Raw genomic sequence first — 15,712 nt, 5'->3', positions numbered from 1 at the left:
AATATAGGAAGAGTCGGCGAGATAGGTGTTGGGTGTGGTGACGCTTAAGCTGGGTGTGGGTGTGTTGGTGTGTGTTGTGGCGGTGGTGGCTGCTGTGTGTGAACAGAAGTGGACTGCAGTGAAAATCCACTGTTTACGTTTGAGATATATAAATTTGTCTTGTTTTATAATTTGAAGCCCAGACCATTACCTTATTTTATGCGGTAAACAGACGCACTTACCACTTCAATGTAGTCCGCTTGCTTTGTGACACCATAACGATCAATAGAGGGAATATGACCGTTCTTTGGTCTCATGGGATACCTGTGGAACAATTGTTTTCTTTTGTAATTAAACACAAATGAATTTTAACATAGAACAGATGAATACATATGATGCGACAATCCATCCTGCAAGCATTCCCCAACATCTTAGGAAAGTGATTTTTTGTCAAACGAAATACGCTACCGTGGCCACTTGATAATTTTGTGAATTAGGCCAAAAAGGATCTTAACCATTTGAGCTTTCCTAGCCAACCAGCGACGCAAATGATTTAGTGCATGAGAAGACAAACGAATCCTCCTAGTTATAAAGTCCGTGTCAATCAACTAGTGGATCTCGTATTCTAATTGGCCATCTTTATTAAAACGCGTTTGGTGGCCACGGCAGCGCGCGTCGCACTAAAAAATGCCGCGTGCGTTTTTTGTGTTTTCAGACCAAAACGTGTTCGCGCCTAAAAAGCTGTGATCTGTTTGCGAACCGAGCTCCACTGTCACAAGCTCCAACAACTTTGATCTGTTTCCATTCAAGAAATGAAACAATCACAATGAAACCTCATACTGAAACAGTTGCTCAAACGATACTTACACAACTATACGGAGCGATTACGTTGTTACACATGGCAAAGAGAGTTAGATTGTCAGTGGAGATTAGCATGCGTATATTATGGCTGTTTATGTTAATGATCGTTATATGTACATATGTTAGTAGTCAATTAATCATTTTGGTTATACAAGGATCAAAGGGGCTGTTCCACAACCATCATTATTTTCATATAAAATTCTTCCCGAAAATATCTTTTAAAATGCCTTAAAATCTTTAAAAATGCCTTAAACAAAACACCAATTAACAAAACACCGATAGATCTTTACTGTGAAATCAATACGTATTTTAACGGCCCGACTAGAAAAGAGAGCTGCTCGGGCATCACAGAAATCACGTGAGTTTTTAGTTGGCAAACTCATGGCAAAATAAACACAAAAATAGCTGCGGTCGTCACTCCAAAGGGCGAATAAAAAAATAGAATATTTTGATAAAAGTAAGCCCTTTCTGACATAGAAACATTCCGGGTGATTCGTAAGCCCTGAATAAGTTGCTTTTTGTTGTTTGTTTGTTATTTTGCCGCCAAAAGCCTTAGCGCGCGCGTTTGCCATCCAAAACGTCACGTGATTTCTTGATGCATAAGTGTTAGCCATTAGCATTTCAGGCAGCTTTCGCGTTAGCGGACATCTCCCGTACTTAAAAAAATCTTTGTTCTTTTTCAGTCAAAGTAAAACGAAGAGCTAACTGCAGATGATACATGATTATGCTTTTTACTAAATTAAAATTAAACATTGATTACGAAGTTATAGACTTACGGCTCGGACTCATCATGCAACGTGCCGTTAGTGAATTCCTCGTAATTGGGCATGCGTGAACTGCGCCCGCTGTACATCTGGTCTGAGGTGCTATTATTGTAAAGACGCCGCAGCCCTGGATGACCAGGGGGGTGCTCTCTAGATCCGGGGGGTCCAAGCTCGAGAAGAAGTTTAGTAGGGGGTGCCGGTGGTGCCGAGAATGTCGTCTGTATCGACTCACTAGATTGGTATCCATAGTGACTGTTTCTATGGTGACGATGACGGTGCCGGTTCTCCTTAGCTACGCGAGTGACGGCTACACGTGGTTGGATGACGTCAAGGGCGGGAACCATTCCGTTGCTAGGTAACGGCGGTGTCATGATACTAGGATCGAGTTATAAACGGTACTTATCGGTCTATAACTATGGTATGCGTCACGTATTTTAACAATACCGTGGACAGTCCCTTACGGTGGTATACGCACATTTCAATTGAGCGCACTTGTAAAGGTATATTGTGCAATAATTCATATTCTTTGTGATGTTTTTATTTTGTAATTCCAAGTGCGAAAAAAAATCGCCGAATTTATCCACTACCCTCTCTTCCTTACCTTCCAATGAAGTAGTCAGCTAACAATTTAGCCTTTACTGGTTACTTATTTTGAAAGAGTAACAGTTGATTTATTGAAATACCATTCCTCATTTAATATTTACAGTCATATTATGATTGTTATTTTTTTAGAATATTATAATCAAATTTTAAGCAATATCATTATCATGGGAGAAAATGTGTAATACAAAAGGTATTGCTCTTCAGCCCATCTTTCTACATTTTGATGTATGAAAAAGTTTTTTTTTTTTAACGCGGTTTAAACATACCGTCGGTTTGGCGGGTCTGGTGGTTCGCTGGTCACTGATCGACTGTGTCTATGGCGACCGGAACCATCGCTTCTCGCGTCGCGTTCAGAAGCCGCATGACGATGATGATTATGATGATGATGACGAGGCCTGAAAAACAGCATGATTTATGGCGTTGGGAGATAAGCACCACAGGAGTAAGTTAGGGGGAGATTCAGTGGAGAATAATGGTGAGAATGTCGACAATTCTGTAGCTACTCTTTAAAGAGTTGTTGCGACTTGTGTGACACTATTGTTTTCTCTCACTAATATTGAAATTTTTTTTGTATTATTTTGTAAATAATAAGCATAGATTACTTTCGCGATTCTATTATACAATCGGAGGATGCATTTCGCACTTATTTAGGTGGATTGAAATCGACGGAAATGAAATGCACATCTCATTTGCGATTCCTGTTATAGTTTTGCAAGGGGCTAACGGGATAGCGTGCTACGTTCACTCACCTAAACTCTTCTCCCGTGACTTTATCCCAGTGATATGGCGCAGCATCGCCTAGCTTGGCAACCTCCTGTGGATTCACCACGGGTCTACGAGTTCAAAGACCTTGAGTCATAATGCGTAAAACTTAAGCGATGACACTTAAGCGATAACCCCTGCGGCGTTACGTGACATTTGAGTTATAACGCATGACACATTTCGTAACACTTGAGTGATAACCCCTGCGGCGTTACGTGACATTTGAGTAATAACGCGTGACACATTACGTGACACTTGAGTGATAACCACTGCGGCCTTACGTGACATTTGAGTAATAACAGGTGACATATTACGTGACACTTGTGTGACAACCCCTGCGGCGTTACGTGACATTCGAGTAATGACACGTTGAACCTTACGTGACACTTAAGTGATAACTCCAGCGGCGTTACGTGACACATTACGTAACACTTGAGTAATAACATGTGACACATTACGTAACACTTGAGTAAAAACGTATGACACATTACGTGACACTTGAGTAATTACATGTGACACATTACGTGACACTTGAGTAATAACATGTGACACATTACGTGACACTTGAGTAATAACATGTGACACATTACGTGACGCTTGAGTAATAACATGTGACACATTACGTGACACTTGAGTAATAACATGTGACACATTACGCGACACTTGAGTAATAACATGTGACACATTACGTGACACTTGAATAATAACATGTGACACATTACGTGACACTTGAGTGATAACTCCAGCGGCGTTACGTGACACATTACGTAACAGTTGAGTAAAAACGTATGACACATTACGTGACACTTGAGTAATAACATGTGACACATTACGTGACACTTGAGTAATAACATGTGACACATTACGTGACACTTGAGTAATAACATGTGACACATTACGTGACGCTTGAGTAATAACATGTGACACATTACGTGAAACTTGAGTAATAACATGTGACACATTACGTGACACTTGAGTGATAACATGTGACACATTACGTGACACTTGAGTAATAACATGTGACACATTACGTGACACTTGAATAATAACATGTGACACATTACGTGACACTTGAGTGATAACTCCAGCGGCGTTACGTGACACATTACGTAACAATTGAGTAAAAACGTATGACACATTACGTGACACTTGAGTAATAACATGTGACACATTACGTGACACTTGAGTAATAACATGTGACACATTACGTGACACTTGAGTAATAACATGTGACACATTACGTGACACTTGAGTAATAACATGTGACACATTACGTGACGCTTGAGTAATAACATGTGACACATTACGTGACACTTGAGTAATAACATGTGACACATTACGTGACACTTGAATAATAACATGTGACACATTACGTGACACTTGAGTAATAACATGTGACACATTACGTGACACTTGAGTAATAACATGTGACACATTACGTGACGCTTGAGTAATAACATGTGACACATTACGTGACACTTGAGTAATAACATGTGACACATTACGTGACACTTGAGTAATAACATGTGACACATTACGTGACACTTGAGTAATAACATGTGACACATTACGTGACACTTGAGTAATAACATGTGACACATTACGTGACACTTGAATAATAACATGTGACACATTACGTGACACTTGAGTAATGACGCGTTAAACATTACGTGACACTTGAGTGATAACATGTGACACATTACGTGACACTTGAGTAATGACGCGTTAAACATTACGTGACACTTTAGTAATAACCCCTGCGGCGTGGCGTGACACTTGAGTGATAACGCGTGACCCTACCTGGGAGCTTTTCTGCGACCGCGCCTGGAGGGAAGACTCTCCCCATCACTCCCAGAATACTCTGCGGCCGAGTGGGCGTGCCGATGATGCTTCCTGTGAAGAGAGTCACGTGATCTCAGTTCTTTGACAAGATTCAAAGTAAGTGGCAAATGGACTCACCGTTTGTGGTGACGCTTCCTTCTGCCGACGTCATCGTCCGAATAGTACGCTGACCGAGACCTGGGAAAGGCGCGAGGTTGTTGGATTATTAGTTGTACACAATCATCTACTTATACCATCATCATTATCATCACCACCACCACCAGCATCACCATCATTCGAAACATTATAATCACCATCATCATCGTCATACCATCATCTCTATTAGTGTTTTTATTCGAAATTCTAAGACAGATTATTTTATATGCTATTCATCAATTGCAATCAAACTTTCCCAAAGCAGTCGATGGAAATGAATGCTTCTTGGACTTTTAGATGACCAGAAGTGATGCGTAGTGTTGAGCCAATAAAAGGTTAAATTACTAGTTGAATTGTGACATATACCTTCTTTTAGACGGTTCAGTTTCACTGCCACTGCTCTGACCAGACCGACGGCTGTGGGGCCTGGGGAAGAGTCAAGGTAATTAGCAGAGTCAGGGCTAATGGTACGGCTAGGAAGGCTACAAACAAGCTGTAAAAATTTTAGGTGGTTAAAAGAAATTGCAATTAATAGAAAAACTACAGACAAGCTGTAGAAAAATAAGGTGACCAAGGAAAGATAATGGAATGACCCGAAAGACTATAGGCAAGCTGTAAAAAACTAGGTGGCTAAGAAAAGAAGATGATATGACAAGAAAAACTACTGACAAACTGTAGAAAATTTAGGTGACTAAGGAAAGAAAATGATATCACAAAAAAGACTACAGAAAAGCTGCAGAAATACTAAGCAGTTATGATATGAATGGTATGACCAGAAAGACCACACACAAGCTGTAGAAAAGCTAGGTGATTAAGAAAATCAAAAAAGGCGATAGTACTCTATGATAATACAAACCGGGGAAACTTGGGTGATCGGCTTCGTCGTTTAGATCTTCCTGTTGAGTTGTTACTTCGAACAGAGCGAGGAGATTCGGGAGCTGGGGTATAAAGACCACTGGAAATACAGCAAAACTATTATATGCAAAGCTTCTAGGCTTTCCTAGGCACACATAAGACCAAGCTGGGTGAAGCAAGACTTACGCTTGAGTCTGCGCCAGTTCCTCCCAAGGTAGGGCCGGACCGTGCGTGGACTGGCGACTACCATCGTAAACATCTTGCCCGGAACTCGACGGACGTCCGTCAGACTTCACTCTGCGAAAAGTTGAAACAACACTTTAAAGGTCACATGATATAACATCAAAATCATGTAATAGATATGTTTATCAGGTTCAATGACATGTCAAGTGTCAGGTCACGTGATAGTCCCATCAGATAATATGACGTCGAGCCACGTGATAGGTGCTGCACAAGATCACATGTCAAACCACGTGTTCGAACACGTGTCAAACTACGTTATAGGTTTGTGGAGTATTCCCGTAAAGAGTAATGCGCGATACCTCCCATCCATATGGGAGCCACCTATTGTGTTTTCTACATGAACACGAGGCTAATCATTCCAAAGACTGTGTGCACACCTACCCACTAACGTTCATAGCCTGTACGTCATCAGCGCGGACTTGCACATGCGCAGTACTGACCACCGTGACGTTGCCCTGCGCTAAAGTGACAGTGAGAAAAGGTCAGACCTTATTTTTAACAGGCTCGCACTGTGCTTAACGAGCCAGGGACCTTTGTGATTCTTACACTATGGATATTTTATATTGGATATCTACTTTGCCATAGCCTCATCCGAAGGCAACGCTTGTTTGAAAACGACACGAACCCTCCTCCATAACAATGGAATTTCAGGTTAAGCCCGCGTAGCTATTTTAGTTGTTTTCTAACCTTTAAAGACAGCTGCGAAAGCGACTAGTTCAGTCTATTTGAATGACAAAATCGAGATACTTTGCATTTAAGAGTTCGAAAGAGTGGTAGGGCAAACGAAGCTTAAATGGGCTTTGATCACCAAAGGGACCTCTAAAAGAACTAGAATACCTTCAACATTACTAACCTCGATCGTTTGACTGACTCGTGCGTCTTTCATAGCGTTTACTCGGTTTCCTGAAAGGTTGATAAGTGGATTATAAATGGCCCCGCTTGCTGAGTCAAACCTCTATTAGTTGACAGCGTTTTCATGATATGGAGTCTTTATAAACGCCACAGTGAATGGGTACATTGCATGTAGAAGGTATTGTTTAGATTTATGTTTGGGCAAGAGAGCATAAGATAAGAGAGGGCCACTTTGGTATTACCCGCGCGCCATGTCGATTCCGAATCTGGCTATTTTTAATAACCACCACCCCACCAATGCGCGTGAGCATTTTTTCTCACCCTACCCCCGCGCTTTGGCATTTACATCTTGTTGTTTGCCGCTGTTTTGTGACTTGAAACCGAAAAAACACCCTATTTGCACAAATACCATCTAAAATTTCATTATAGCATCAAGGATACGGGCAGTTGCGGTTTATTAAGGGGATGTAGTACTTCGAGGATTGCAAGATTTCGAAAACGAGACTTCATTCAAAATCAAGAGCGTTTCAAACACCGTTTTCGCTCTATGTTGCTGCTTCTTCGTGGTTTCTCAACATTCATTATCTTCCTAATGGTCAAACGAAATCTGTTAGACATTAGATATGATATGGATTTTGTGAATATTCCGGTGAATTGAGAAGGAATCCAAGAAAAATACATTTCATAAAACTATCCTTGTAGCGAGGGAATGCATTTTTGTGATGATCAAAGCCAGCAAGCTGAAGTATTTGAGCTTTTGTAATAGTGAGAAAATAAAGAGGGAGATATTACTGTACTTCTTTGATGTTGTTATTATTATATGTTATATTATTATGTTGTTATTATACAAGTTGGAGTCGAGATTTAAATTAAACAGCCATTTTATCGCTCGTGTCGGTTTTTCCTTTCTTCTTCACTTGACTTCGCCGCTCAGACAAACAAAACAGTCAAACTATTAAGGGATTTAGCTTTCTGTGAGTATATTTGCCAATCTTGCTTACTTAGACTTGTTTTCTTCTTCCGAATTATTTTACATGATCTCTTTTCATTCCTATCGAGTTGGCAAAACAACAACACGCAACCCGCGGGGGAGTAGGACAAATAAAAGGAGCAAATCTTCACGCGCAGTGGTGGGGTGGTGGTTACTAAAAATAGCCAGATTCGGAATCGACATGGCGCACGGGTTATACTAAAGTGTCCCTCTCTTATCTTATGCTCTCTTGGTTTGGGATATTTTGAGGGGCTTGTCATAGATGTACGCCTCTCAGGTATTACCTTTTCACTTGAGGGTTTGGCCGGGCAAGCCTTCGACCTTCTTCGAGCGCTTCTTTTTGCGTTCGACCACTGCGTGAAAAAAAGTTTACCAGCATTAGATTAGATGTGTGCAGAGACAAACCAGTGTGGAAACGCAAATAAGCATCTGCGAAGCAATTCGGGTTGCCGTTAGTCAACTGAATGAATAGTTTCTGAAAGAAGAGCACGCCCTCGCTACAATCATCCCCCATTTCCCGTCTATACTGTACCATTTACCTGTATCTAAATCCCGATCCAGTTCGGAACAGCCCAGAGCTTGATTGAGACACGGGTTTCACGCGATCGAGCCTTTGAAAACAACAGTCACCATAATTATTTTACTGCGATTTTTAATATTCTGCGAATTCTCCTTAATAATCTGCTAAACCGCTTTCTGGCTTCCGTCTATCAAACTAACAGAATAACAATTTGATGTTTTCTGATTGGCCAGCACCTTGCGGAGAGGTCGCGTGACTGGAAAACACTCCAGTACTTGCCAATGAAAACGCTTCAAGGATTTTGAATGACGGGAACACGTGTGTTTGAGATGTGGAACTCGTCGGCGAGAGTTCGCAAAACGCTAAAACGTCAGCGAAAGTACTGTCTTCATAGCGGCGAAAAACATTTTAACCTTGTGTTGGTATTTCCCCAGCATTTCTAGTTACCTGAAGAAGGCGTGGTGCTCCACGCAGCACTTCCACAAGTGTTTGCAGGCGGACTTGTTGGGCAGGTAGAACACGTATACGTACTCCCGGTCCTAGAGGAACAATGAAGCGTTAGTAGTTTGTCGGGTCCCCAGTGGAGCCACGTGACATATCATCCGAGGGCAGGGTTTGCTAAACAACCCGACTTCGGATAACGGTTAGTAGATAGGAGTACCTCTTTTCCCTGGACGTTTAGCGAAAACTTTTTGCCTTTAAAATCGATCTTCGTTATCTTTTGCCTGAAAAAAAAAAAGACGATCTTTATAAGCAACAACAACATACAATCCAAACATGCTAATCTGAACATGTCCCCTCCCTGCTAACAGATTTCTCTCAAGGGCCGAGAAAAATGAAGAGAGAAGACAAAGACTTCTGCCGGCCCCGACAAGTTATTTGATGTATCGCCATCCACATTTCTGGATGAAACCAGCTTTTCAAATTCCGTTGTTGTTGTTGTTGTTGTTGCTGTTGCGGTTGTTGTTGCTGTTGTTGTTGTTGTTTTCCGAGTAATAAGGCACAAACTGGCTCATCGACAAGAGTCGTTTAGCGTATTCGCTCATAGCAGTACAAACTGTAACGAATGTCGTTTGTTTTGTAGTTCTTTAAAATAGAGCCGCGTTAACCGCTTCGCCGAGGTCATATTTCACGTGATTTAAAAAATATGTTGTACGCCTCTGTGAAACGGAGTAGCTAAGCTGATGTTTCGAGTGTTGGACCTTCGTCTTTTGCTCCGACGAAGGGCTAACCCCCGAAACGTCAGCGCAACTACTGTTTCATAGAGGCGTACAGCATATTTTTTTAAACCTTGTGTTGATTCAAAGCTTGTCACCACGATTATACCATACAAAGCAATTATACCGTTAATGCGGCAGTTAATACCGGCTCAATACTTTATGTAATCTTTCTCTGGGTGAAAATTTATCGAGCTCACCAGAGGTACGTTCCAACAGCGGTTTTGTTATGATAGACGACGACGCCAGCGGGTTTGAGCGCAACGAAGTATTCGACGCCATCTTCGCCCTTGACAAGATGGAGGTCCACCCCGTACATTTCCAACCACTTGGCCTTGTCTAAGTACATGTACTCTGCCACTGACGGGACTACACCTCTGTTATCACATGATACATAGAAATAAGGGACTGGCAGTACTGGATATCTTACGGGACCACGCCTCTGGTATCACATGATATGGTTTAAAACATAGAAATAAGGAATTGGCAGCATTGGATATCTTACCACGCCTCTGGGTCCCCGGCCATCTTAATAGCCGCGCGCGAGAAAGAAAGAGGAGTTTTCTCGCGCGCTCCCTGTGTACCCGATCTCCGCGACGCCCTGGGTACCCGAGGATGCTCCCCGGCAGATATCAAATGGTCGGTTTATAAATATTATATTGTTTAGATATAAATTAGAGGGACGGAAGACTTTGTTTTTCCACTCACATTAATCGTTTGTGACAGTCGGAAATCTTCTCTTCCAAATCTTCCGTCTAGAAAACAAACAAAAACAAAAAATATGCTAACATTCTAGGTTTCGATCCAATAATACCTGGGAACTTTGTAAAACACGACCAATTAAGGGGCGAGTAAAGCTTTTCGCTGAAGGATGGCTTGACACAATTGCATATAGGTGGAGAGGGGTGGGAAGAAGAGATTCCTTTGTTACATTTGGCTTTCTGACTCACACAGACCGGAATCCCTATCTAAGAAGACAGTTTCATTGAGGAATACACCTTAATTGTGGTGTTTGCATCTCAAGAAAGAAATTCCGTATGATTTTATGGTCTCCCAGGGGATCCAGCCCTTCCATTATCTGTGCGTTTTGTTAAAAAATCAGATAGGTAAATCAGATCAGATAGTAAAAAAATCGGATAGGGGCAAAGCCGTAGCAGGCCACGAAATATTGGGGGTGGGGGGGACAATACAGAAGCAGTAAGAAAATATTGGGGGTGGGGGGCACAATACAGAAACATTAAGAAAATATTGGGGGTGGGGGGCACAATACAGAAACATTAAGAAAATATTGGGGGTGGGGGGCACAATACAGAAACAGTAAGAAAATATTGGGGGTGGGGGGTACAATACAGAAACAGTAAGGAAATATTCGGGGTGGGGGGGACAATACAGAAGCAGTAAGAAAATATTGGGGGTGGGGGGCACAATACAGAAACATTAAGAAAATATTGGGGGTGGGGGGTACAATACAGAAACAGTAAGAAAATATTGGGGGTGGGGGGGACAATACAGAAACAGTAAGAAAATATTGGGGGTGGGGGGGACAATACAGAAGCAGTAAGAAAATATTGGGGGTGGGGGGCACAATACAGAAACATTAAGAAAATATTGGGGGTGGGGGGCACAATACAGAAACATTAAGAAAATATTGGGGGTGGGGGGCACAATACAGAAACAGTAAGAAAATATTGGGGGTGGGGGGCACAATACAGAAACATTAAGAAAATATTGGGGGTGGGGGGCACAATACAGAAACAATAAGAAAATATTGGGGGTGGGGGGCACAATACAGAAACAGTAAGAAAATAGTGGGGGTGGGTGGCACAATACAGAAACATTAAGAAAATATTGGGGGTGGAGGCACAATACAGAAACAGTAAGAAAATATTGAAGGGAGGGCACAATACAGAAACATTAGGAAAATATTGGGGGTGGGGCACAATACAGAAACATTAGGAAAATATTGGGGGTGGGGGGCACAATACAGAAACAGTAAGAAAATATTGGGGGTGGGGGGCACAATACAGAAACATTAAGAAAATATTGGGGGTGGGGGGCACAATACAGAAACAGTAAGAAAATATTGGGGATGGGGGGCACAAAACAGAAACAGTAAGAAAATATTGGGGGTGGGGGGCACAAAACAGAAACAGTAAGAAAATATTGGGGGTGGGGCACAATACAGAAACATTAAGAAAATATTGGGGGTGGGGGGCACAATACAGAAACAGTAAGAAAATATTGGGGGTGGGGGCACAATACAGAAACAGTAAGAAAATATTGGGGGTGGGCGGCACAATACAGAAACAGTAAGAAAATATTGGGGGTGGGGGGCACAATACAGAAACAGTAAGAGAATATTGGGGGTGGGGGGCACAATACAGAAACAGTAAGAGAATATTGGGGGTGGGGGGCACAATACAGAAACAGTAAGAAAATATTGGGGGGGTGGGGCACAATACAGAAACAGTAAGAGAATATTGGGGGTGGGGGGCAAAATACAGAAACAGTAAGAAAATATTGGGGGTGGGGGGCACAAAACAGAAACAGTAAGAAAATATTGGGGGTGGGGGGCACAAAACAGAAACAGTAAGAAAATATTGGGGGTGGGGGGCACAAAACAGAAACAGTAAGAAAATATTGGGGGTGGGGCACAATACAGAAACAGTAAGAAAATATTGGGGGTGGGGGGCACAATACAGAAACAGTAAGAAAATATTGGGGGTGGGGCACAATACAGAAACATTAAGAAAATATTGGGGGTGGGGGGCACAATACAGAAACAGTAAGAAAATATTGGGGGTGGGGGCACAATACAGAAACAGTAAGAAAATATTGGGGGTGGGGGGCACAATACAGAAACAGTAAGAAAATATTGGGGGTGGGGGGCACAATACAGAAACAGTAAGAGAATATTGGGGGTGGGGGGCACAATACAGAAACAGTAAGAGAATATTGGGGGTGGGGGGCACAATACAGAAACAGTAAGAGAATATTGGGGGTGGGGGGCACAATACAGAAACAGTTAGAGAATATTGGGGGTGGGGGGCACAATACAGAAACAGTAAGAGAATATTGGGGGTGGGGGGCACAATACAGAAACAGTAAGAAAATATTGGGGGGGTGGGGCACAATACAGAAACAGTAAGAGAATATTGGGGGTGGGGGGCACAATACAGAAACAGTAAGAAAATATTGGGGGTGGGGGCACAATACAGAAACAGTAAGAAAATATTGGGGGTGGGGGGCACAATACAGAAACATTAAGAAAATATTGGGGGTGGGGGGCACAATACAGAAACAATAAGAAAATATTGGGGGTGGGGGGCACAATACAGAAACAGTAAGAAAATAGTGGGGGTGGGTGGCACAATACAGAAACATTAAGAAAATATTGGGGGTGGAGGCACAATACAGAAACAGTAAGAAAATATTGAAGGGAGGGCACAATACAGAAACATTAGGAAAATATTGGGGGTGGGGCACAATACAGAAACATTAGGAAAATATTGGGGGTGGGGGGCACAATACAGAAACAGTAAGAAAATATTGGGGGTGGGGGGCACAATACAGAAACATTAAGAAAATATTGGGGGTGGGGGGCACAATACAGAAACAGTAAGAAAATATTGGGGATGGGGGGCACAAAACAGAAACAGTAAGAAAATATTGGGGGTGGGGGGCACAAAACAGAAACAGTAAGAAAATATTGGGGGTGGGGCACAATACAGAAACATTAAGAAAATATTGGGGGTGGGGGGCACAATACAGAAACAGTAAGAAAATATTGGGGGTGGGGGCACAATACAGAAACAGTAAGAAAATATTGGGGGTGGGCGGCACAATACAGAAACAGTAAGAAAATATTGGGGGTGGGGGGCACAATACAGAAACAGTAAGAGAATATTGGGGGTGGGGGGCACAATACAGAAACAGTAAGAGAATATTGGGGGTGGGGGGCACAATACAGAAACAGTAAGAAAATATTGGGGGGGTGGGGCACAATACAGAAACAGTAAGAGAATATTGGGGGTGGGGGGCAAAATACAGAAACAGTAAGAAAATATTGGGGGTGGGGGGCACAAAACAGAAACAGTAAGAAAATATTGGGGGTGGGGGGCACAAAACAGAAACAGTAAGAAAATATTGGGGGTGGGGGGCACAAAACAGAAACAGTAAGAAAATATTGGGGGTGGGGCACAATACAGAAACAGTAAGAAAATATTGGGGGTGGGGGGCACAATACAGAAACAGTAAGAAAATATTGGGGGTGGGGCACAATACAGAAACATTAAGAAAATATTGGGGGTGGGGGGCACAATACAGAAACAGTAAGAAAATATTGGGGGTGGGGGCACAATACAGAAACAGTAAGAAAATATTGGGGGTGGGGGGCACAATACAGAAACAGTAAGAAAATATTGGGGGTGGGGGGCACAATACAGAAACAGTAAGAGAATATTGGGGGTGGGGGGCACAATACAGAAACAGTAAGAGAATATTGGGGGTGGGGGGCACAATACAGAAACAGTAAGAGAATATTGGGGGTGGGGGGCACAATACAGAAACAGTTAGAGAATATTGGGGGTGGGGGGCACAATACAGAAACAGTAAGAGAATATTGGGGGTGGGGGGCACAATACAGAAACAGTAAGAAAATATTGGGGGGGTGGGGCACAATACAGAAACAGTAAGAGAATATTGGGGGTGGGGGGCACAATACAGAAACAGTAAGAAAATATTGGGGGTGGGGGCACAATACAGAAACAGTAAGAAAATATTGGGGGTGGGGGGCACAATACAGAAACAGTAAGAAAATATTGGGGGGGTGGGGCACAATACAGAAACAGTAAGAAAATAGTGGGGGTGGGGGGCACAATACAGAAACAGTAAGAAAATAGTGGGGGTGGGGCACAATACAGAAACATTAAGAAAATAGTGGGGGTGGGGGGCACAATACAGAAACAGTAAGAGAATATTGGGGTTGGGGGGCACAATACAGAAACAGTAAGAAAATATTGGGGGTGGGGGGCACAATACAGAAACAGTAAGAGAATATTGGGGGTGGGGGGCACAATACAGAAACAGTAAGAAAATATTGGGGGTGGGGGGTACAATACAGAAACAGTAAGGAAATATTCGGGGTGGGGGGGACAATACAGAAGCAGTAAGAAAATATTGGGGGTGGGGGGCACAATACAGAAACATTAAGAAAATATTGGGGGTGGGGGGTACAATACAGAAACAGTAAGAAAATATTGGGGGTGGGGGGGACAATACAGAAACAGTAAGAAAATATTGGGGGTGGGGGGGACAATACAGAAGCAGTAAGAAAATATTGGGGGTGGGGGGCACAATACAGAAACATTAAGAAAATATTGGGGGTGGGGGGCACAATACAGAAACAATAAGAAAATATTGGGGGTGGGGGGCACAATACAGAAACAGTAAGAAAATATTGGGGGTGGGGCACAATACAGAAACATTAAGAAAATATTGGGGGTGGGGGGCACAATACAGAAACAGTAAGAAAATATTGGGGGGGTGGGGCACAATACAGAAACAGTAAGAGAATATTGGGGGTGGGGGGCACAATACAGAAACAGTAAGAAAATATTGGGGGTGGGGGCACAATACAGAAACAGTAAGAAAATATTGGGGGTGGGGGGCACAATACAGAAACAGTAAGAAAATATTGGGGGGGTGGGGCACAATACAGAAACAGTAAGAAAATAGTGGGGGTGGGGGGCACAATACAGAAACAGTAAGAAAATAGTGGGGGTGGGGCACAATACAGAAACATTAAGAAAATAGTGGGGGTGGGGGGCACAATACAGAAACAGTAAGAGAATATTGGGGTTGGGGGGCACAATACAGAAACAGTAAGAAAATATTGGGGGTGGGGGGCACAATACAGAAACAGTAAGAGAATATTGGGGGTGGGGGGCACAATACAGAAACAGTAAGAGAATATTGGGGGTGGGGGGCACAATACAGAAACAGTAAGAAAATATTGGGGGTGGGGGGCACAATACAGAAACAGTAAGAAAATATTGGGGGTGAGGGCACAATACAGAAACAGTAAGAA

General features: G+C 42.5%; 1 protein-coding gene across 2 annotated transcripts in view; it reads right to left on the bottom strand.

Moving 5' to 3' along the window:
- The window catches only part of LOC5503028 (band 4.1-like protein 5), a 34,589-nt gene that overhangs the window by 1,482 nt on the left and 17,395 nt on the right, over positions 1-15,712 (bottom strand). Inside the window, exons 8-24 of one of the 2 annotated variants that reach the window (XM_048727892.1) lie at positions 10,333-10,379; positions 9,825-10,001; positions 9,069-9,132; positions 8,855-8,946; positions 8,427-8,498; positions 8,172-8,240; positions 6,898-6,947; positions 6,426-6,504; positions 5,988-6,098; positions 5,803-5,901; positions 5,313-5,372; positions 4,929-4,988; positions 4,770-4,862; positions 2,957-3,040; positions 2,474-2,602; positions 1,617-1,979; positions 222-303 (exon numbers count right to left, since the gene is read on the bottom strand). In XM_048727892.1, coding sequence (XP_048583849.1) covers positions 222-303; positions 1,617-1,979; positions 2,474-2,602; positions 2,957-3,040; positions 4,770-4,862; positions 4,929-4,988; positions 5,313-5,372; positions 5,803-5,901; positions 5,988-6,098; positions 6,426-6,504; positions 6,898-6,947; positions 8,172-8,240; positions 8,427-8,498; positions 8,855-8,946; positions 9,069-9,132; positions 9,825-10,001; positions 10,333-10,379 — 1,731 coding nt within the window. The remainder of the gene's footprint in view (positions 1-221; positions 304-1,616; positions 1,980-2,473; positions 2,603-2,956; positions 3,041-4,769; positions 4,863-4,928; positions 4,989-5,312; positions 5,373-5,802; positions 5,902-5,987; positions 6,099-6,425; positions 6,505-6,897; positions 6,948-8,171; positions 8,241-8,426; positions 8,499-8,854; positions 8,947-9,068; positions 9,133-9,824; positions 10,002-10,332; positions 10,380-15,712) is intronic. The other variant, XM_048727893.1, reaches the window with a different exon arrangement.

This window comes from Nematostella vectensis, chromosome 5, assembly GCF_932526225.1.
Source record: "Nematostella vectensis chromosome 5, jaNemVect1.1, whole genome shotgun sequence".
In the NCBI taxonomy this organism is placed as follows: Eukaryota; Metazoa; Cnidaria; class Anthozoa; order Actiniaria; family Edwardsiidae; genus Nematostella; species Nematostella vectensis.
This window is presented reverse-complemented; position numbering and strand designations above follow the sequence as displayed.